The sequence below is a fragment of the Silene latifolia genome, chromosome 8 (genome assembly GCF_048544455.1).
Source record: "Silene latifolia isolate original U9 population chromosome 8, ASM4854445v1, whole genome shotgun sequence".
Lineage (NCBI taxonomy): Eukaryota > Viridiplantae > Streptophyta > Magnoliopsida > Caryophyllales > Caryophyllaceae > Silene > Silene latifolia.
Window position 1 is genome coordinate 18185692 of NC_133533.1, and position 23619 is coordinate 18209310.

The following is a 23619-nucleotide window of genomic DNA, read 5'->3' on the forward strand; positions in this document are numbered from 1 at the left end:
GGTAACCTATGTTGAGTGGTAACTTACGTGATCAGGATTGACTGGTTGGATGTGATTATGGGTCTATGTCATATATATAAATGTTTGTGTGAGGTTGTGACCTCACAAGAAATGGTATGGTGTGATAATTATAAGTTGTTATCTGAATTTTCTGTAATACATGTTGGATACGAGAACGTAATGGAAGGATGTTTAAAAAGGTAATAATTTGACTGTTTTGACATGACTAGTTATGCCTGTCTATATTCATGGTACATATCAATCTGTGATATGGTAAGGGGATGATATTCACGAGGTTATTATCTGTTTAATTCATAAAATATGTGGTGTTATGATTTAGTAAAGTGGATTTGAGTAAGTTTTTCTTGTTTGAGAAATTACTCGAGTCGATTTATGGGAGTTGTATGCGATCGTGATGACTATCGATGTGGTTGTGGTGCCTCGGGTGGTGATCCGGACACGATATTTAGTGTTGTGATGCGGGTATTTTCGCACTGCGGTGTGGTTGTTGGTGGCGGTGTTGTGATGCCGTCACCGGTTGTGGTGGAGTAGGCGGGATGATTATGATTCGAGTTTCGAAAGTACACCATGATTATACATAGATTATTGTTTTGTTTGATGTTGTTCCTGCGGGAGTTTCAGTTTGTGCGAGATAGACGATTTGTCTTGTTTATTGATGTTTTCTTTACCTGGTTAAGTTGGGAATGAGGGTAGAGTATGATATACATAGAGTTGTATATGTTTTCGTTGTTGTCATAGTATAGTGACATTCTGTTAATGGGACACGATTGTGAGAGGTTGTTACAATAATTATGATCTTGTTCTAATTAAGGTTTCAGTAGATATGGTAATGGCAAGTGAGTCGTAGAACATGTGTGGTAATGACCCGAAAGATGCAGGTGGTTCATAATCTTTTGTTGAGACAGTGAGTGTAGGGTATTGGGAATTAGTGTCATGTTAAGTTGTGTATGAGTTTTGCGGTAATGGAAGAAAGAACTTGAGGATATAGTGTGCGTGTACGTAACGAGTGTGGATCGTGAGTTATGCTTCTGGGAGATAAGTGCCTTACATAGAGAGGTATGTTGTTTTGCAGAAATAATGGGGAGTTAGTATGGTGATTTTGCTACGAGTTTTATGGTATATGTTAGGTGGTATGCCAAATGAGTTGAGTTATGAGAAATGTTTAAGTAAGAGAGCCTTGGATATATGCATGGTGAGTGTTTGGTTTATAGACGGTTATCTTTGACATGTGGTGGTAAAGAGGGTAATGAAAAGATATATCTAGGATTTAGTATTAGTGAGTTACGAGGACGTAACATTTATCTTAAGAGGAGTAGGATGCGATAAAAGAGATTTTGATGGTTGTTCATATGGTAGTATAATTGGAAGTAGAGTGTTAGCGTAGCGTAAATGAGGGATTTGTTTTGTGGTTGATGTTGTTAAAAGGCCATGGCCGTGCTTGTAGTAGTGTGATGCTTCAGAGTGTGAGAATATTTTATATAGTGTTGACAGTTGGAGGATGATGTTATGAGCCTGAGTAAACTTCGAGGACGAAGTTCCTTTTAAGGGTGGTAGAATGTAACATTCCGTTTGATGTCTATGAGTGTCTTGATTTTGGATTTGATAGTGGATGATATTATGGAGCTAACATCGTTAGAGGATGGTAGTTGGTTATGTATGGAGTTGGTGTCGTGAGAGATATATATATGTGGAGTTGATACGATATCGTGAGCCATGTTGTGGAGGTAGGAATAGTTAGTGGAGTTGGTGTTACGAGTTCATGTTTGGGTTGGAGTTTTGTTTTGAGTTCTTAGTTACGTTGTTGTGTCTTGATCGAGTTAGCATGTTTGTTTTTATGTATGGGTTGAACTTCGGGGACGAAGTTCCTTTTAAGGAGGGAAGACTGTAATACTCCGTATTTATAAGTCTTGGGGCATCAGATCGAGTAGGCCTTACTCTCGTCGAGTAAGGGTAAGTTGCGTTTTAGAAAAGTTTCGACTGTTGGGTACTCGATCGAGTAGCTGGGGTACTCGATCGAGTAGGGGGGGGTACTCGATCGAGTATCCTTGGGTACTCGATCGAGTAGCCGGTTTACGGGGTGATAATTCGACGGGTTTTGTTAATAACACGGATTAATATATAAATCTTTCCGTCACTTTCATAATACACCTTTACAAACCTAATAACATTAAAAGGGAGATTCAAGTTACGTTCTTCGCATTCATCCGTGTTGTTGACAAATCCCGGAGCTTGAGAGGTCGGATTTCATCGTTCTTTACACCTTTGTGATCCTTGCGTCGAGGGTAAGATCTGCATACCAATTTTATAGTATTTCGTCAAGTTTCGTTAAACCCTAATTTTGGGATTGGGGGTTTTTATGATTTGTTAAGGTTAGATTGTGATTATGTGATTATGTGATAGGAGAAGGATTTGTAAAGGAGAGGTTTTGAGACAATTGCTAGATCGTCGATGATTGTGTTGCTTTCGGCAGGATTTCCTACTCGTATTAGTCCCATAATGGGATGATTGTTGATGTGTTGAGATTGATTGTTTAATATCGAAATTGTGTTGTGACGGTGGTTGATTGTGATTATTGTTTAATATCGTAGTTGTGTTGTGACGGTTGTGATTGTGATTGTTGTCTCTGGTTCTCGAGATGCGTTCTCGGCTGAGTGGAGTCACTTGCGGGAGTGGCTTCACGCCCTAGTTTCGCCCTCCGTGGAACCCGCCACGGGAGGGGATGTGCACATTAATGGGACGGGGTTATCGCTCGGTATGATGAGCGGGGCTTAGGTGGGAACGGTGCGGTCCCCAGCGGTGGCGGGTCCAAAGTGGACGATCGATGATTGAGATGATTGGAATTGGTGGTTGTGTGTGTGTGTGACGGTTGTTCGTCTGTTTATCTTATTGTTGATATATTGAATTGTGTGATTATCGACCCCGTTTAAATGTTTTAAAACTGTGGTGATCCATTCGGGGGGTGGTGAGCGGTTATTGAGCAGTATGAGCCGATGCGTATGGGATAAGCGGGAGGAGTCACCACGATCTTTGTTTAGAAGTCTTCCGCTGTGTTTGATAGTTTTATAGTCTTTTGATAGTAGATAGTTTTGGAGAACTTGTATCCCTTTATCAGTTTTGGTTTTTGGCATGTAATCAGTTTAAACGTTAATTATTATTTAAATATGTTTCTTTATTGTCTTATGATAATCATTGCCTCGGGTAACCGAGATGGTAGCATTTCCATGCCTTAAGTGGTCCTGGTAAGGCACTTGGAGTATGGGGGTGTTACAGTAAATCTAATAAATTATTACAAATTCGGAAACCAACTCCTTTGGTCCCTTGAACTTCGGTCTTGGCACGCATCTCGAGGTAACACCGCCTTCATGGAAACTCCGGGAAATTACAAATAATAAATAAAAATTACATAATTTCCTATTATACATTAGTAATAAAAATAAATCTATTAAATTACAAAACGGTGATACGAGATCATAATAATTACAACCGACTCGATATTCCCATACATTTCGGGTAATACCAATTAAAAACTAAGGCCATACGCCCATACTAAGTAAAATTACATAATTCAAAAATTATATAAATTAAAATTATGACAATCATAAATAAAATGAAGCATTATAATATGTATAAACATGCTTAATTTTATGCTAAATCGCCTTTTAAGAGCCAATATCGTATATTACATCAGTTTTTATGGATTTGCGTGATTTAACTTATTAAAATCACAATATGTTACATAAATTCATATTTATGTTCAAGTTAATTACCTTAACCATATTAGGACTCAAAACTTAGTCTTCACTAATATTTTGACAATAATTAAACTTGATTTCTTAATATTGTTCATAATGTACCCAAAAATAAAATTATATATAATAAACTCCAAATTAAATTATAATAATTTCAAAATTTGAAATTCAAACTTATGAACATTCTAGAAAAATACCATGACACTTATAATATTCAAAAATTAGGTTAAAAATTTCGAAAATTTTTCGAGAAAAAGCATCGTTGCGATTAATAGGTTTTATCAAATATGACCATAAAAATATGAGAAAATTATTTTAATCAACTTTTCACTTTTAGATCTGAAATTTGGGATAAAATGCAACATATGACATTTTTCTTTAGTCATGAAATATGTTTTAGCATTATAAGCTAATTTAAGTTACTATTTATGGAATTTTTACTCAAAAATTCATAAATCATGTAAAAGAAGTTCAATTCATCTAAGATTTTTACACACACTGAGTAAAAATGCATGTGACAACATATAAAATTTTCATGACCAGATTCGAAATATAACTCATATTAACCTAATAAAACCTTTAAATTCGATTTTGACTTATAAAATCCATATTTTATGCAAAATAACTTATTATTTCACGAAAATTAACATGCAACCAGTAGATAATATATGTGATATCATATCCAAAAATCACTGAAAAATTCGAAGTTCAACTTTTTTTTGTCCAAAAATGACATTTTCCTCATAAAAATCACATTTTAATGCCAATAATATATAAAATGAACAATAAAATCCATAAATCGTCCCATATGACCTAAAATCCATTTAGGACCAGAAACTTTTAACATGCAAAATTATTTCATGATTTATCTTCATAAATCCTAAATAACAAGTTTTATATGTTAACTAATTAACTCGGAAAAACAAACCCGATTTTGCATGCAACAACCATGTTCTCTGATACCACTTGTTGTGATTCAATAACCTCATATGTTTACATATTTATAGTATGATGATTTAATTTAGTCATAAAATTAAAATGGATCTTATGCATGCAAAACTATTACAAAGTATAAGAAGAAAAATCAATTCTTACATTGATGATTTCGGATAAATGGGCACTAGTAAGTTCACCTTCTTACTAGATATTGAGCTTTCCAAAATGGAAGAATAAGATTCAAGTTTAGAATCTCTCCTAAGGAATTATACCCAAGGAATACCCTTAATTATTTTAATTAATATAGGACTAGTACTAATTAAAACAAGCTTAAATTTTGACACAAAAAATGGTGATTTTTGTCCTCTCTTATTTCGGTTAAGAAGAGAGGAAATTATGAGTTTTCTTTCTCTAAAAATATTTCACAAATGTAGAGAGTAATAATTTTCTAACACTAGAAAATAATACATAGAGGTATTGAATAATTATAAGAAAAACTTTTGCCATTTTTCTTGCTCAAAACCGGTTGGGGGGGAGGGGGGAGTAATTGAGGCCAATGCATGCACAAATTGCTCTTTTCAAAAGCAATAGGGTTGCATGGCTACATGTAGAGTATAATCATTGTGTTTCTCTTATTAAAATAATCAACACAATTTAACCTCCAATACTCCCTCCATTTTCGGCACACACATATAAAATGGAAGGTTCATTTTATTTTGTCATTTGTCAATTTTGTCATGTGTCACATGTTACATGACATGTTACACTATAATGTATTTTTAACATATTAAAAATCAACATATTAATAAAATATGTTACATACAAAATTTAACTAGTAATTCTTGATTACTTGTACCAAAATGGTTTATCGAATTATAAATTACAACGACTCTTATTTATAATATAAATTATTCAACCTGTTTCAATTGTTTCGTAAACAATAATTTATTCTAAGTAATAAAATAATTCGATTACTTAGACCGTATCTAATTTAATCGAATTACAATGAGACACGTTAATTTTACTCACAAAATCATCCGTCAATTTTAAGCAATTTAATTAACTCGTATCGACATACGATTAATTAAATGATCAATTAAGAGTATTACCCTATAGGTATGACCTCAGGGTATCAACTGATCACCACCGTCGCACGACAGTAATGTCAAACTCTAGTCAGCCAATCATTACCGATATGTGTGGACCAGTTGACTGTAAAGTATTACTTTCCCTCATGTTTTCTTAAAAATGAGATTTAAACATGTGATCATCATGATCGACAATTGTGATCGCATTATTGTCGGGGACACTCCAACAATACTACTTCAACAAGCTCCAAAAAGAAGCGAAAAAGTGATAGTCTACCTGATGCGGTTACTCAAGTTGCTAACACACTCAAAAGTTATGTTGAAGCTAGACTAAAAGCAACTCCAACTTTGGGAGGAAAAGAGGTATTTGATGAGGTTTCCAAAGTTGTTGGCATCCTCCGTCCTCAGGTTCTACAAGCCGTAAATATGTTCGTGGAGGCGCCAGTGAAATTTCAAGTTCTCTAAGACCTTCCGAGTGATCAAAAATTAGATTGGATTTTGCTTGGTCTTGATGAGTGTAATCGATCAATTCTAGTTGAAACTATAAACCGAATTTGATCATAGTTGGACAATTTCTAGCTCCTTTTTGTTTTGATGTTGAAATTTGTGGGTTGTAGTTAAAATCTATGTCGAACCACTATTTTGTATTGCGGGAAATTTTAGCCTAGAAAACCTTGCAATATGAGTTAACTACTTACTTTTGAGTTTGGATGAAATTTGGATTCTCAAATTATTTGTATTGTCAAACATAGAAATTGGATTTCAAATTCTAAATTTCAAATTCCTTGTTTCCCAAACAAAGAATATAACACTTCGCGTTTTAGAGCTTATGTATATGTACTACTTGTGTTTGTCTTAAGGGGGATAGAATATAACACTTCGCATTTTAGAGCTTATGTATATGTACTACTTGTGTTTGTCTTATGCTTGTGGATGTTTGGTTATCATTACGGGGTGGCGAACTTCGGGACGAAGTTCATTTTAAGGGGGGAAGACTGTAATACCCCGTATTTTATATAATCGATTAAACGGATATTATTATATACTAGTTATTATACATTTTATATTGGTTGCATCGTAATATCGTGAATGTTATTAAGTCGGGTTTATATCGTATATGTTGAGTCGGGCTACATCACATTTTGTCTTTTGGGTCAAGAATCGTATCACCCATTTACCCATCTACATTTACCCAACGACCATACCCGTTTAACCCATTTGCCTTACCCGGAACATGTAACCACCATTTACCCTAAACCTAATCTAAGAGCCGCTCTCCCTCTCCCCTCTTTTCATTTTTATCATTCATAAAACCATTTCTAAACCTATAGAGAGGGAGAGGAAGAAGAATTGTCGAGCCTTTCATTTGATTGAAGATTTCTCATCGATTCCAACCTAATTCGATTTCCCTGTTTGTAAGTCGATTTCATTCCATTGTTTATACTATTTTAAAGTGTTCGTCTTCAAAAAGTTTGAAAAGAGAGTCCTTTTTATTTGATGTCTAGTTTATGCATATAAAATCTCGTAGTCAAATTCTTTATGGTTTGTCCTAGGTGATTTATTTATGAACATGTCGCTGAAAAGTCCGCGAATCTGATTTGGTTGTGGAAAATGATTTGAAACCCTAATTTTTATGTCGATTCAGTTATGAGGCTTCTTCATACATCATCTTTGTATAGTCTAGATGATAATAGGATTTGGAATTACTGCAAAATAATGTTTTAAACTCGTTTTATGAATCAATACTTTTTATGCGACGGTTTCTGTCAGTTTTTGGAAATCAGTCTGAAAATCCTTGATAAGTTTAGAATTTGAGAAAAACACGTTAGATATAATTTGTAGTTAATACTCATGGGGTTCCAATCCAATTGTCCTTGTATCAATTTGATTTTTCTGGAATTAGTTATGTATTTTATTCCGAATCTGTCGTGTGCTGGAAAATCAGGAAAAATCGTGTTTGTTCTTTAAGTTGATATTACTATTAAGTTATGATGAGTCTAGGTTATGTGCATGATTATTTGATTGAGTAGGTGGTAATTATACATAATTATGTTATGTAGGTGATGGATATGTGAAGGATCATATTTGATTGCTTGTGTGCTTGGATTGCGAAAAGGTAGGGAAATACACTTGACTTATCAGCGTTGTTGTTAAATTGTGTTGACTTGTTGTGTTTCATATGACCAAGCTGTGAACGTTGACTTGTTTCGTGGTTGTTGATTTATGTTATGATTCATATACTGGAATGTGGTTGACTGAACCGATCGTGTTGAGTATGTTATCACAACATTTTGGTAGCTGGCATGATTTCATTCATTGATATACATATTGTGTTGCATTAATTTCTTGAGCATTCATATGCATTGGAGATGGAAGATGTTGTGGTGACGTGGTGTGGTGTGGTGATGATGATGTTGTGATAAGGCTCAGGCGGGTTCTGCAGGACTTGCCCTGGTGTCCTCAGCTGCGAGCTGGCAGATCGGCTACGGTCGATATATAGTCTACCGGGGATCGGTATGGCTGGGTTGTACGGGTTATGAGATATGAGTTGAGATGGAGATGGAGGTGACGGAGGAGCATGCATATCATATTTTGTTGTTGCATTGTATTCCCTACTCAACCTCGTGGTTGACCCTGTGTATTCGTGAACACCTGTGATGATCTAAATATTGGGGAGCAGACTTGACAGGTTTATGAGATAGGATGGGAGCTTGATGGGCGTGAGACACTAGATCAGAAGACTTAGTAGCTAGATCATTATTTAGAAGACCTTCACTTTTATTTATGCTAGTTCTTTGTAATTTGATGTAAAAGAGGTTTTGTAACAATTAAGTTAAAGTAATTATATAATCTGCCTTGGAGTTTAATTTGTTATTCACTACCTCGGGAAACCGAGATGGTAACAGTCCGGTTTATTAGGGAATGTCTTGCTAAAGGCTCCTTCATAAATCGGGGTGTTACAAAGTGGTATCAGAGCGAACGATCCTCAGGCCTAAACCAATGAACCCAATGAACATAGGATGTGTCTAAATAAAATGAACCCCTGGGTACGAACTGTTAGGAGCTCACAGTGCGGTTAAGAAGGCGCCCTTAATACGTGCTCTTTTGCCCTCTCAGTTTTGAACCAGGTAACCCGAGATAAATTGAGTGAATGGGGTAGTTAGAAGAAAAACCTTGGATATAATCGAGTTGATGTATACCTTGAGACCCATATATTCTAACCATTCTGCAGGACAACGTTACGGTAAGTATTTTGTATGAATGATGACGTGATCATATGATGTTGCGGAGATGAGAAATAAATTTTCGTGTTCAAGTTGATAATCAATGAAGTGTTGGATTGTGGTAATCGTGAGCGTCAAAATAATTGCGAATTGATGATATTTATCTGGATGGATGTAGAATGACGTGTTGATAGTGCTATTATGTCTAGCGATATGTGGTTATGAGATCCCGAAGCCATGCTAGTATAGTATTGTGATAGTAGTCAAAAACACTATTGAATTACATGTTTCTAGTCATAGCAATCGTGATTTAGATGTAAGGAGTAGATCGAGATGCGAAGGGATTCTATGGGATAGATGTTTACGTAAGTACAATGTGTGAGATTTAAGTTGGGATGGGTTAGTATACATAGTATGTTCATAAGAGCTTGTAACATAGTAAAGAATGACCTAGTGCTGAAACTCGATTTGTTTGATTTTACTCTTTAATTGACCTTACTGTCATTTATTTTCTATTTATTGCCTATGGATGACAATTTTATGAGAGATAGCCTCGTGAGTTAGTGTTCATTTGGCGTTGGTTTCATGCTTATAGGATATACGGATTAGGAGTAATAAATATTTTAGTGGGATGTGGCCAGGAAGTTGCTGTGCAGTGATGTTTTGATCAACGATTTTGTAAAAATCCTCATTTAAATTGGATTAATAATTTTTGCATAACTCCAACTCCATCGATTAGAAGATTCGCATATGTTTTCAAATTGATAAGCCACGAAAATTCTTGATGTCTCTATATTAAATGGTAAGTTTTGCAAACTGACCCAAGTTTCGAACCAATTGCTGTCACATACTTGTTTGGACCAACTGAGTTGTAAAATTCTTTAAAAATGGAATTCTTGTGCTTTAGACCTAATTCTTTTTCCCCTGTGTTTGTAACTCTCCGTATTTTATAAAAGTAATATGAATCAAGTTTTAATCGAACGGTTATTTGTTCGTGGTCTTTGGAAGTTACAACGTGAATCATGACTTGTAAAATGTGCGTTCTATGTTGAGTTTTCATACAATTGTTTGGTTATTTCATGAGCCTTATTAATGTGACCTTATAATATTTTTATATGATGATAGTAGCACGCATGTTCAGTAGATATGTATCTTAACAAGTGATAAAATTAAAGTTTAGTTGTTAACATTGTTGGCATGATAGTATGAGTGAAATTGAATAGCTTAATTTGATTTTTAATCGAGGGTGAAATATTTTATACGAGTCCAGTTGTTTGCATATTTTATATATGTTTGGCATGTTGTAATATCTCTGGTGTGTTCATCATATTTGTATAGTGGTCGGATATATATAAATATAAAACTATATTGTCATATCTTGGTAAAGTTGGTGGCGTTAAATGTTAACTTGATTGTTCTAATATACTCGCATGAATATTTATAATAATTATGTTTAAATGTTTACACATAGATGGTAGTAATGAGTATGTCTAAATGATCACACATGTAGGATGTGATCTGAGTTCTAATGTCTTTCATGTGAGTTTGTGTGCTCATAGTTATATTTATTACCTTCATCGCATTAAATTATTTCAGTTGAACCTAAACCTATGACATGATAATAAACAGTGTTGTTATTCCTTATTGGATATGTTCGTTATTATATTGTCATAAAATGCTAAAGTGATTCTTGCAATTGTATGGGCGTGATATGAAGGAAACTGTTTGATGTAACACGACATTTGACATAGCTATATTCTCGAGTCGTTGCTATCAATTATATTCTAATGAAGATTGCTTATGATAACTATGTTAGCAATTATAATGGGATAACCCTTTGATGATTCACATGATATGCGTTGGTTTAAATGATAGTCGTTATAGTTACGTTTAATTGAGCCTACGAGTTGCCTAATTATTCAAATCGCGCAAATCAGAGAAGTTGTTCGAGTTGCTAATCTTTTATCGTAAATAATGTTCTACAAAGTATATGATGGCAAATGTATATGTTTAAGCTATTTATGCGATATCTTTTGTTTTGCTGAAAATGAGTTATACTAAGTTGCTGGACACAATTGAATGATATGGTTGCTAAAATGTTAAACACATGTGTGATATGGGAGTAATGTTGTTGTTGTCATGGATCATATGTTGTTAATTTTATTGGTAAATATGTTTTCAGAATTGATATCGTGCAAACAATTTTGATAATTTAAAATATATGAATTATGAGTATGTTGTTGATTGTTTAAATTCATCGGCCTAATTCGTGACCTAAACCAGTGAGTGAGTAAATGGTTGTATGGACATGTCAATAAGATCCTGTGATTGTGGTGGATAGTAGTGGTAGATCTATTTTCTGTGATATGTTTACAAATGTGAGAAGTTTCTTAAATCGTCTTGTTATTTTTTTTTTACCCTTCTATATGATGGTGAAAATTTTATGTGTGATAACATTCTGATTTAGCTTTTCAATGCTTTAGTTTCATGCTAATATGAATTATATTTTGAGAGAAATAAATATTTTAGTTGACAGTGGTCAGATTGTTACTACACGGTTCTGTTTCGACCCATGTCTTCGAAAAAGAAACCATTTAAAACATGTTTATTGTTTATGCATAATTCCAACTCCACTGTTTAGAAGATTCATTCGCGTTTTCAAAATGATAAGCCACGTAAAATCGTAACGAGTCGTTATTTAATAGTGATTTTTGCAAGTTGCCCAATTTTCTGTCTAATTGCTGTAAAGTTTTGTTCCAATCAAATGAGTTGTAAAATTTGTTATAAATAAATTCCTTAAGCTTTGCAATTGATTCTCTTTTCTATGATTAGTTAATTCATTATATTTCCTAAAAACGATAATAGCTCGCAAAATAGCTAAGCGGTTATTTAATTATGAATTTTGAAAGTTGTTGCATGATGTTTGATTGTTGAAATTGTAAGTTATGTGAGTTTCATATAAAAGTTTAATCAAATATGAATTATGTGATGTAACCATGTAACACTCTGATATGAATTCAGTAGCATGAACGGTAGGCATATGATATGAGTATGAACCTTGTTATATGATAATATAATCTTATTTGTTTCGGTGGGTTTTATGTAAAGTAGTCTCAATTATACAAACGCTATTACATTGCTTGAATTTTGCCTAGTGTCTTTCTCTAAACCTGATTTACAGAAATATGGATTTTACTTCTATGATATGATTACTGATATGAAAATTTTAATTCGTCAAGTATGAACTATGAGTTAGTTGATTGTCTACATTGATGTAAACGTGTTAATTTGGTGTCAAAACATCCAAGTATTTGTTACCTTGATTTTGTGTAATGCGTAGCATGAAATGGACAAGTGTGTTTTGTTGCTTGAAAGGTCGGATGCTAGTTGCCAGTGTAGAGTAATTAGCTTATCAGATGATTTGTGTCTATTGTTTCAGTAATCTTCTTAAACATTGGACGTGGAATTTTATAATGGGGTTACGGGGACGTAACCATGTTTTAAGGAGGATAGGATTGTAAAATCTTGATGGTTTACGATCTGGCTAAGCAGTATGTTATGATTGGCTGACTGAGATTTGACCATGCATGGAATCTGCTGTTTTAATTTGTTATTATTCGGTCAATGTTGTGATTCTTTAAGTGTCACATACTTCTGTCGAATGTTCAACTTTGGGGACAAAGTTTCTTAAGGGGGATAGAATATAACACTTCGCGTTTTAGAGCTTATGTATATGTACTACTTGTGTTTGTCTTAAGGGGGATAGAATATAACACTTCGCGTTTTAGAGCTTATGTATATGTACTACTTGTGTTTGTCTTATGCTTGTGGATGTTTGGTTATCATTACGGGGTGGCGAACTTCGGGACGAAGTTCATTTTAAGGGGGAAGACTGTAATACCCCGTATTTTATATAATCGATTAAACGGATATTATTATATACTAGTTATTATACATTTTATATTGGTTGCATCGTAATATCGTGAATGTTATTAAGTCGGGTTTATATCGTATATGTTGAGTCGGGCTACATCACATTTTGTCTTTTGGGTCAAGAATCGTATCACCCATTTACCCATCTACATTTACCCAACGACCATACCCGTTTAACCCATTTGCCTTACCCGGAACATGTAACCACCATTTACCCTAAACCTAATCTAAGAGCCGCTCTCCCTCTCCCCTCTTTTCATTTTTATCATTCATAAAACCATTTCTAAACCTAGAGAGAGGGAGAGGAAGAAGAATTGTCGAGTCTTTCATTTGATTGAAGATTTCTCATCGATTCCAACCTAATTCGATTTCCCTGTTTGTAAGTCGATTTCATTCCATTGTTTATACTGTTTTAAAGTGTTCGTCTTCAAAAAGTTTGAAAAGAGAGTCATTTTTATTTGATGTCTAGTTTATGCATATAAAATCTCGTAGTCAAATTCTTTATGGTTTGTCCTAGGTGATTTATTTATGAACATGTCGCTGAAAAGTCCGCGAATCTGATTTGGTTGTGGAAAATGATTTGAAACCCTAATTTTTATGTCGATTCAGTTATGAGGCTTCTTCATACATCATATTTGTATAGTCTAGATGATAATAGGATTTGGAATTACTGCAAAATAATGTTTTAAACTCGTTTTATGAATCAATACTTTTTATGCGACGGTTTATGTCAGTTTTTGGAAATCAGTCTGAAAATCCTTGATAAGTTTAGAATTTGAGAAAAACACGTTAGATATAATTTGTAGTTAAGACTCATGGGGTTCCAATCCAATTGGCCTTGTATCAATTTGATTTTTCTGGAATTAGTTATGTATTTTATTCCGAATCTGTCGTGTGCTGGAAAATCAGGAAAAATCGTGTTTGTTCTTTAAGTTGATATTACTATTAAGTTATGATGAGTCTAGGTTATGTGCATGATTATTTGATTGAGTAGGTGGTAATTATACATAATTATGTTATGTAGGTGATGGATATGTGAAGGATCATATTTGATTGCTTGTGTGCTTGGATTGCGAAAAGGTAGGGAAATACACTTGACTTATCAGCGTTGTTGTTAAATTGTGTTGACTTGTTGTGTTTCATATGACCAAGCTGTGAACGTTGACTTGTTTCGTGGTTGTTGATTCATGTTATGATTCATATACTGGAATGTGGTTGACTGAACTGATCGTGTTGAGTATGTTATCACAACATTTTGGTAGCTGGCATGATTTCATTCATTGATATACATATTGTGTTGCATTAATTTCTTGAGCATTCATATGCATTGGAGATGGAGGATGTTGTGGTGACGTGGTGTGGTGTGGTGATGATGATGTTGTGATAAAGCCTAGGCGGGTTCTGCAGGACTTGCCCTGGTGTCCTCAGCTGCGAGCTGGCAGATCGGCTACGGTCGATATATAGTCTACCGGGGATCGGTATGGCTGGGTTGTACGGGTTATGAGATATGAGTTGAGATGGAGATGGAGGTGACGGAGGAGCATGCATATCATATTTTGTTGTTGCATTGTATTCCCTACTCAACCTCGTGGTTGACCCTGTGTATTCGTGAACACCTGTGATGATCCAAATATTGGGAGCGAGACTTGGGGTTTATGAGATAGGATGGGAGCTTGATGGGCGTGAGACACTAGATCAGAAGACTTAGTAGCTAGATCATTATTTAGAAGACCTTCACTTTTATTTATGCTAGTTCTTTGTAATTTGATGTAAAAGAGGTTTTGTAACAATTAAGTTAAAGTAATTATATAATCTGCCTTGGAGTTTAATTTGTTATTCACTACCTCGGGAAACCGAGATGGTAACAGTCCAGTTTATTAGGGAATGTCTTGCTAAAGGCTCCTTCATAAATCGGGGTGTTACAAAGAATTTGAATGTGAGAATCATGATTTCACATTTCTAATTTGAGATTGGTCTTTTAAAATGAAATTCAAGTCTTCAAACATTGTCTTAATAAAATTAGGGTTTGTAGAAATTACTATTATCAAATTAAGGGATATTCCGGTAAGCAATGTGCATGTTATGTGCAATAAATTAAAACCCATTATCATCTACTGTGATTCCTGGAGTATAGTAGACTCTAATCAACTCGTGTCTCCAATTTTCTTGATTTGGTCGTGGATTGATTTGACATTAAGGGGCACTAATCACTTTGGTTGCATAACCACCAAAAGTCCAAAACTGAGGAAATTTCATGCAAAAAAAAACCTGATATGAACTGATTTGACATCAAACAATGCTAAATACTGCATAATCATATGAATTCAATTTTATAATACTGCATCCAACATTCAAATCAATTATGTCGGGTTATACTCATAGTTGAAAAAAATACAATTTTGGAAACAATCTACAGACGCAATAATGACGTCGTCAATTGACATCAGCGGCTGGTCCGATAGTCTGTTGTACACGGGCGGTGGCGGTGGCGGACGACTGGTGGTTTGTTGGTAAGTGTGGATTGATTAATTTGAGAGGATTAATTAATTAGGTAACAAAATGAAAAATTGAGGTGTAGAAATGACAAGGGTATAATGGTTATTCATGTCCATGATTAAGTAAATCATGTCCATGAAAGAGCATAACCCAAACTTAGTACACTGAACGTATAGAAAACCGATAAAATCGACAAAACAGAGAATTTTAATTTTTAAAACCAAATTTAGAAAGCTTCAGTTCAGACTCAAATACGCTTTGTATAATGAAACTCCTTTGATGACCACCACAGGCGGCGGACCGACGACCACCATTCCGCCAATGACGGTCAACCGGACCACCGTTGACTCCGCTCTTCAGTCTCCGATCTTATTTCTTATCAAATCCATAATCAAACGGTCATCCAACTACCATTTCCAGGTACGATTTTGGGTATTAGGGTTCCATGATTTTTTAAAAACAAATTTAGGGAAAAATTCAATTTCGATCCTCTCTTTATCCTTTTTAGTCACTCCGTGATGTAAATCTGCATGTTTTTTTTGATTTAGATCTTCTCTTTGTCCTTTCTCTGAAATTACCAAGCTTGTTCATGAGCTGTTTGCAAAGTTAAGTTCATTAATAGGCATCTTAATTTAAGACTTCTCAAAACCTTTTTTAATTTTCACCTTTATTTTACCCCGGTTTTAATCGGGTGTGAAAGTCGTCTTAAATCAAGACGGTGGTAAACAAGAATTGGTGAAAGCTAAAAGCCTAAAATACCGGTGAGCTCACGAGACGTAACAAAAATAAAAGGGATTTCTTTCGTGTAATCCTAAGGGTGTGTTTGGATACCATTTTAGGAGGGAAATGGAGAGGAGGGGAAGTGAGGGGAAGGAAAGGTAGGGGAGGGGAGGGAATGGAAAATAAATTATGTTTGTTTGGATAACAAAAATGATGAGAGGGTGATGGAAGGGGAGGGATGGTAGAGTGGATGGAGGATGATGATGAAATGAGAGTTAAAAAAAGTTTTCCTTCCAAATCTTGCCAATAATGGAAAAATTTTAGTTTGGTCTAAAGGAGGAAAATTAAATCCTCTAATTCCTCTCCCCTTCTATTTCCCTCCTTCCGTATATTGTAACCAAACAAAGGAAATTAAACCCCTCTCTTTCCCTCCCCTCCCTTTCCCTCTAATTCTCTCAATCCAAACACACCCTAAACGTTTTCTAAGGTGTATCCCTCGTTTTTCACAAAAAAACTTTGACCGACAATAATTCTCTGTTACGAGTTCAGAAAACGGTAATTTTTTTTCAAACCAATTATCTCGTTAAGACCTTGAATTTAAAGAAAAAATTCACCGCTTTTTGAAATCGGAGCCGGTAGTTATGGACTTATGGTTGGTCAAAACTTTTTTAACGAATAAACTTTGACCGATCATAATTCCCGACTACGAGTTGAGACGTCGCTGAATTCTTTTTCAAACTGAAGACCTCTTAAAGAGAGTCAATTTGAAATTTTTTTTTATCGTATTCTGAACTTGTAGCCAAGAGTTATTGACGGTCAAAGTTTTTTTTGCAAGGAAAAAGAGGTACATCTTAAAAAATGAAAAGGTTGAGGGGTACACAAGAGAATATCCCAAAATAAAATAAAAGAGTTAACTCTACTGGCATAATGTATGCTGACACACACATAATCTAATCAAAGTCTTTAAGAATTTGAAGTTAGTCTTTAAAAAAGCACTGTTTACCAAGTGGGGTAGTGGCAGAGCATTAATCTAAGCGAAGTCGACAACTATTGGTATATGTAACTATCTTCTGAATCTGATCTCCCACAAATCTGCAATCTTTGAAAGAACTGAGAAAAAAAGTGAGATTGAGAGTATGGCGGAAGGAACATTGTTCAATGTTGCGCAGTCACTTCTTACAAATTTAGGCTCGAGAGCATTGAATGAGGTTGCGTCTACATGGGGTATCCAAACCCATGTCGGAAAGCTGAAAAACACGATAAATACAATCAAAGATGTCATGTTAGATGCTGAGGAAAGACAAGTTGAGAGCCACACTGTACGTGGTTGGCTTGACAGGCTTAGACCTGTTGTGTTCGCTGCAGATGACTTGTTTGATGAGTGTACAACAATGGCATCGCAAAGAGCAGTCATGGGCAGTGATGGTATATCTAAAAAGGTACTCAGTTTCTTTTCCCACTCAAACCAAATTGCTTTTGCCTTCAGTATTTCTAATAAGATTAAAAAGATTAGGGAAGAGCTTGATGACATAGTTAAAGACAGCTCTGAATTTGCCTTGGTACTACGCCCTCATGAGGAAAGCGAGGAAAAAAGGCTAAGTAGGCAAGTGAGAGGGCAAACTCACTCTTTCATAGCTGTAGATGAAGTTATCGGTAGAGAGGATGATAGAGAGGCCATCATAGATATTATGATGGCCTCTCATGCTGCACAAGAGCAGCGACTTGCTGTCATCCCTATTGTAGGGATCGGGGGTTTGGGGAAGACAACTTTAGCTCAACTGTTGTATAATGATGAACGCGTTGAGAAGAACTTTGAGCTCAAGTTATGGGTTTGTGTCTCTGAAGTCTTTGATGTAATGGAAATCACAAAGAAGATTATTATGTCAGCGACAAATAGCAAGTCTCAGAATTTAGAGATGGACCAGTTACAAGGCCAACTTAGGAAAGAAATTGGGGGAAAGAAATATTTGCTTGTTCTAGACGATGTGTGGAATGAGAAGCCTGAGGAATGGCGAAATCTAAAGGCACTTTTAATGGTTGGTGGAGAGGGAAGCCAGATCTTGGTAACTACACGATCAAGAAAGGTGGCCGATATCATGGGCAGTGTACAGGCTTATGAGTTAAATGGCCTTTCCGAAGAGAAGACATGGAAATTATTTGAAAAGATGGCATTTAATCCTGGAGAATCTCAAAAGCAACCGCAATTGGTGAAATTAGCGGAAGAGATTTTGAAAAGGTGTGTAGGTGTTCCATTGGCCATAAGAAGTTTAGGAACTCTTCTACGTGGAGAAGAAGAGTGGAAGTGGATTTCAATTGCAGGTACTAGCTTTGTGAATTTGCCTGATAAACAGAACAACGTTATGGCAATTTTAAAGCTCAGCTATCATCACTTGTTGTCTCCATTAAAGAACTGTTTTGCTTATTGTGCATTGTTTCCGAAGGATTATAAATTTGAAACGGATATGTTGATTGATCTTTGGATGGCGGAGGGCTTTGTTATTCCATCTGGTAAAACTCAATGTTTAGATCTTTGTCACGAATATTTAATGCAATTGCTGCAAAGGTGCTTCTTTCAAGATATAACAAGAGATGAATGGGGAAATATTTCAAGTTTCAAAATGCATGATTTGATGCATGATTTGGCAATAGAAGTAGCTGGAATCCAGTCTCGGAGTAAAGTGGGGGACTTACAGGACGGAGATATCAATGCCAAAATCCGTCACTTGTCCTTTGATTATTATTATCAGACTGACTCATGGGAGATCCCAAGTTACATGCTACAGGCGAAGCAACTGAGGACTTTTCTTTTGCCAGAGTATAATAGATCTGGATCATATTTCAACAAAGCTATTCTTCAACAGCTAATTTCCAACTTCAGATGCCTGCGCGTGTTGGATATGCGTGATCGTGGGGTCAAGGATCTACCCAAATCCATTGGTAAGTTAATTCACTTAAGGTACCTTAATCTGTCCTTGAATCCTAAAGAAGAACTTCCACATTCAGTCACAGGACTTTATAATTTGCAGACATTGATTCTCTATGGTTGCCAATGGCTTAGAGCATTACCTATCCATACTAGAAAACTTACTAATCTTAGGAACCTCAATACTCTTGATTGCAAATCTATGACCCATATGCCATCTGGCCTCGGAGAATTAACTTCTCTTCATAAATTACCCGTCTTTATAGTGAAATGTAAAGAATCTAATACCCTACAGTCCGATGCTACCACCGCTCAGTTAAGGGACCTGAAGACACTGAATAACCTAAGTGGATCGTTAAAAATAATTTTTTTCAACTATCCAATGGACCCTGCAAGCGAAGCAAACTTACATGGCAAACACAGGCTGATTGAGTTAGCTTTGGAATTTGACGACTGTGGCACAATGGACCATGATGAGGCTATTTTAGAAGGTCTGAAACCACACCAAAACTTGAAGAAGTTGGATATAAAGTCATACAAAGGTAGAGAGCTCCCGAGTTGGGCAATGCGAGAGTGTTTTTTTAAGACTCTTCCAAATCTAGTTGAGGTCCATCTTTTATTATTCCCTAATTGCCGAGAAGTCCCTTCTTTCAGCCGACTCCCTTTCTTAAAACGCATGTCTGTTAGATGTTTTCCTGAAGTGGAGTACATGGAAAGGAGTCTACTTGGGATTGATTTATCACTATCACCCCCTCAAACATTTTTTCCATCTCTTGAGGAACTTAGACTCTCTGTTATGTTTAAGTTGAAAGGATGGTGGGAGGACATAGAGACGATAGATTACAGTGATCATATGAATATATCTCACCCGTCAAGTCACCATCATCCTCTCTCTCTGTCATTCTCCAAACTTACAAAGTTGGAAATACAATCATGTGAGGAACTAAAAACCTTTCCACTTTGTCCTATTGTCGAGGAATTAACACTATGGGATGTCAACAAACACCTCACTTTGTTACCAGAAGTAACAAGCTCCCAAGCTAGTGGTGATGTTGGGTTATCAGTCACCACATCCGAGTACTGTTCAAAGCTAAAGACCTTGAGCGTGGATGAAGTTGAACACCTGTTTTCATTGCCGCGAGAATGCTTAGCTCATATTACTTCATTGGCTATTAAAGATTGCAAGTTGCTCAGCACTTGCATACTCAAGGAAGTCTTTCAGCATCTACCTTCTCTCGTCTCTTTGACTTTTTTATTTTGTTCACGTCTCACATCAATTTTTGAGGGGCTGGAACATCTCACTTCTCTGGAAAGTTTAGTCCTGCGGGGTTGCAAGAAATTATCTCTCTCACAAAATAGACAAGTCGACTGTGACATGCCATGGAAATCCTTGAAAAGTATTCGTTCGTTGGGTATTCTTTACATTCCTGAGCTACATCATCTCCCTAATGGGCTTCAACACCTTACAAAGCTAATCAGTCTGAAGCTACAAGAAAAACCTAATTTGGAAGCACTGCCAGAATGGATAAGTTGTTTCTCGTCTCTTGAATATATGCGTTTGTTCAAGTGTCCCAAGCTGACCTGTCTGCCTGAAGGATTTAGTAAGCTCACTACCTTATATGAACTCGAGATCGAAGATTGTCCGGGATTAACCAACAGATGTGCTGGCCCAACTTGTGGCGACTGGCCTAAGATTCAGCATATCCCACTACTTTCTGTCAAAGAGAATTCCAAAATGATATACCGTGTCTCTCGCGCCTAGATGATCCAGACAGATTAGTAATACTACAGTGTAATAATTTGTTTTTTCTTGTAATGATGTATTCTTACGATTTTCCTTCCTGATATTTGTCCGCTTTTAAACACATTCAATAATTTGTACTCCGTATTTTTTTCCCTTAGAAGAAGTAAAGATAGTCCTTAATTACTTATATAGTGTCTGTAACTCTCTGTAAGTATGGCTATGAGAAAATGATATGTCATGTTGAAGTAACAAAGATTTGTGTTTGTGAATCCTGATTTAGTTGTTGATTTTTCCATTTCATTTGGCCGGTGTTACGTATCAGTAGCCCGTGCTTAAGACCGCCTTGAGTCACAAGACCTCTTTCAGAGAATTCAAAAAAGTTTGCTGTGCAGGTTTGTGTCTTTGGATTGTTTCGGACTTAATTCTGTGACGGATATGCCCGTCACAAAGGAGACTCATTGTTTACATGTATTTCGAGTTTGGGAGGGTTTGGATTTTGTTATGAATTTTGTCTATTACATTGAATTTTTGATTTTAGACGTAAATTTACATTAAAATGTCTTCTTTCCAACGGGAATATATGAAAGCATGTATCAAATCAGTTTTGTTTAGGTCCGAATACTGAAAATAGGTGACCGAGCCTCTCATTTCTTCAGCTTGAAGCTTGATGAAGAAACTTTCAGGTATCTTGGGTTCACGAATTTTATAAAGCAAATGCACCAATGTCCCCTTTTATTATAGGATGTGATAAAATTTTGTAGGCCGTTTATGGGTGACCCAAGATAGGTCTGGTGAAGAAAACATCATCATATAAAAACAATAATATTGCCTTGGTATGTAAGTTTCTCATTCACGAGCTTGAACTCACGTCAAAAACTTTATCAAACAACCCCTAGTTCTCAAAATAAGAGAGTTAAATAAATCAATCGCAACATTAATTTTTAGTCACGGATAATTAAAAAGACGTAACATTAACCAAATATCATGTTTATATCAAAAACATAACTAGTAGTTCTACTAAAACTCTTTCGCAATATAATGGTATTGTGAAATTAACAATAAATCAAATTCATAGCCGATTAAGTAATTAATTAACTAACACACATTCTAAAATATAAGACCACTGAATAGCTTATAACAATATTGTTATACACCATTCAACGGTCTTATAGAGATGAATTATATTGATTAATTCGGACTAGACCCAGTAGAAGGAGAGGGGGTGTCTTGAGAAGCAATGTCGGACTTGTTATTAGTTCCCTTGCTCTTCCTGAAATATTCAACTGCGCGACCTCTAAAATTTGGGACATTAAAGTTTTGAGCTACAAATATTCCCCACATAGTTCCTGCTGCAAATATTAATCCTGCTCTCAAAATACTTATATCCATCTTTTTTTAAGGCACAAGAAATATTATAACGAAGATTATGGGATTGTTAAGGGTTGTTTTGGATCCTTAGGTTTTTGGGTTTTGGCACAATTGATAGATGATGGTGGAGAGCATGTATTTATAGTATGAATGTATGATTATGTATTTTAGGTTAATAGGTTGTCTTGTAACCCAAGTAAAATAGTGCCAATTTTAACGTGATTATGATCGTGTTTCCCCCTTCCCCAAGACTCGCACTGCTTAATTAGCATACTTAGTTTGGTTTTCATACATACGAATAATATATAATACTTTCTCCGTCTCAGAGATAAACAAATAATTGAGACAATAAAGAGAGTATATACGATGTCTATTTGTTTTATTAAGTCTTAGATGACAAGAAATCCATCCAAGTTTTCTCCTATACTTTACTTGTTTACACATCAAAATCAAGCAATTGAGCTTGTACAACCGGATAATTCTAGTTATTTAATTTGAAGAAAAAAAAAATAATTTGAAGACAATATTTTCGGCATATATTACAATTGTACCTTGCTTGTCGAGTGGTTATAGTTGATAGTCCATATAGGTGGCAATCGGGTCAGTTAGGTCGGGTCACGTCGGGTCGGGCCATATAGGGTTCGGGTCATATCGGGTCAGCATACCCTTTCGGGTCGGGTTTGGGTCAAATGATGTATCGGGTCGGGTCGAGTCATTATCGGGGCCGGCTACTTAATCGTATTACTACAATTAATTACTATTGAATTTTTAAATTTAGTTTTTAACCTATTATTTAGTTTAATTACTTCATTATTAAGTCAAACATATCAATCTAAACACAAAATAACTTTTATTTTGATTAAAATTAATCTTAATAATTGTCGAGGCATCAATTTGATCGGGTCGGGTCTGGGTCGGGTTTCGGGTCCTGTCGGGTCGGATCAGACTTGCCAGCTCTAATAGTCCATAGTGTCTAGGTCGGATTTGAGTCGTCTCCTAAGATAATTCGGGATTGTGTCTTAACTTATGAGACCTACAAGTCTACAACCAACCGGACCGGTTGAGTTATGATCAAGGTCTAGTTCATACTTCATTTGGACCTGCCTAGCTAAAATCTGCGTGGGTCGAGTCTGTGTCTAAAGTTGGTGGGCACGGGCCTCATTGGGCCTGCTTCCATGATAACCCGACTCATTGTCTTCCACTCTTCTCTAGGCAGAAGGGTCATTGTAGACATAACGGAGTTAGGTGACCGATCTCTCATTCCTTTGCTTGAAGCCTAATGAAGTTGCCAAAGATGAAACACATGATTACACAAGTGACCCAAAATCAACTAACTAGTACGGAGTATTATTGTTTACCAAAGTAAGGTACAGGATGCCATTGATGATTAATGAATAGGCTGTGGTGGTGTTGTCCT

At 35.7% G+C, this 23619-nt stretch overlaps 1 protein-coding gene across 1 annotated transcript; it reads left to right on the forward strand.

Annotated features, from left to right (window-relative positions):
• Positions 1 to 15666: 15666 nt before the first annotated feature.
• On the forward strand, positions 15667 to 21106 carry LOC141596527 (putative disease resistance protein RGA3). The gene is made up of 2 exons (XM_074416727.1): positions 15667 to 15867; positions 17337 to 21106. Exons 1-2 carry the CDS (start codon positions 15727 to 15729, stop codon positions 20850 to 20852), a joined length of 3657 nt encoding a protein of 1218 aa, XP_074272828.1. The 5' UTR covers positions 15667 to 15726; the 3' UTR covers positions 20853 to 21106.
• Positions 21107 to 23619: the final 2513 nt, after the last annotated feature.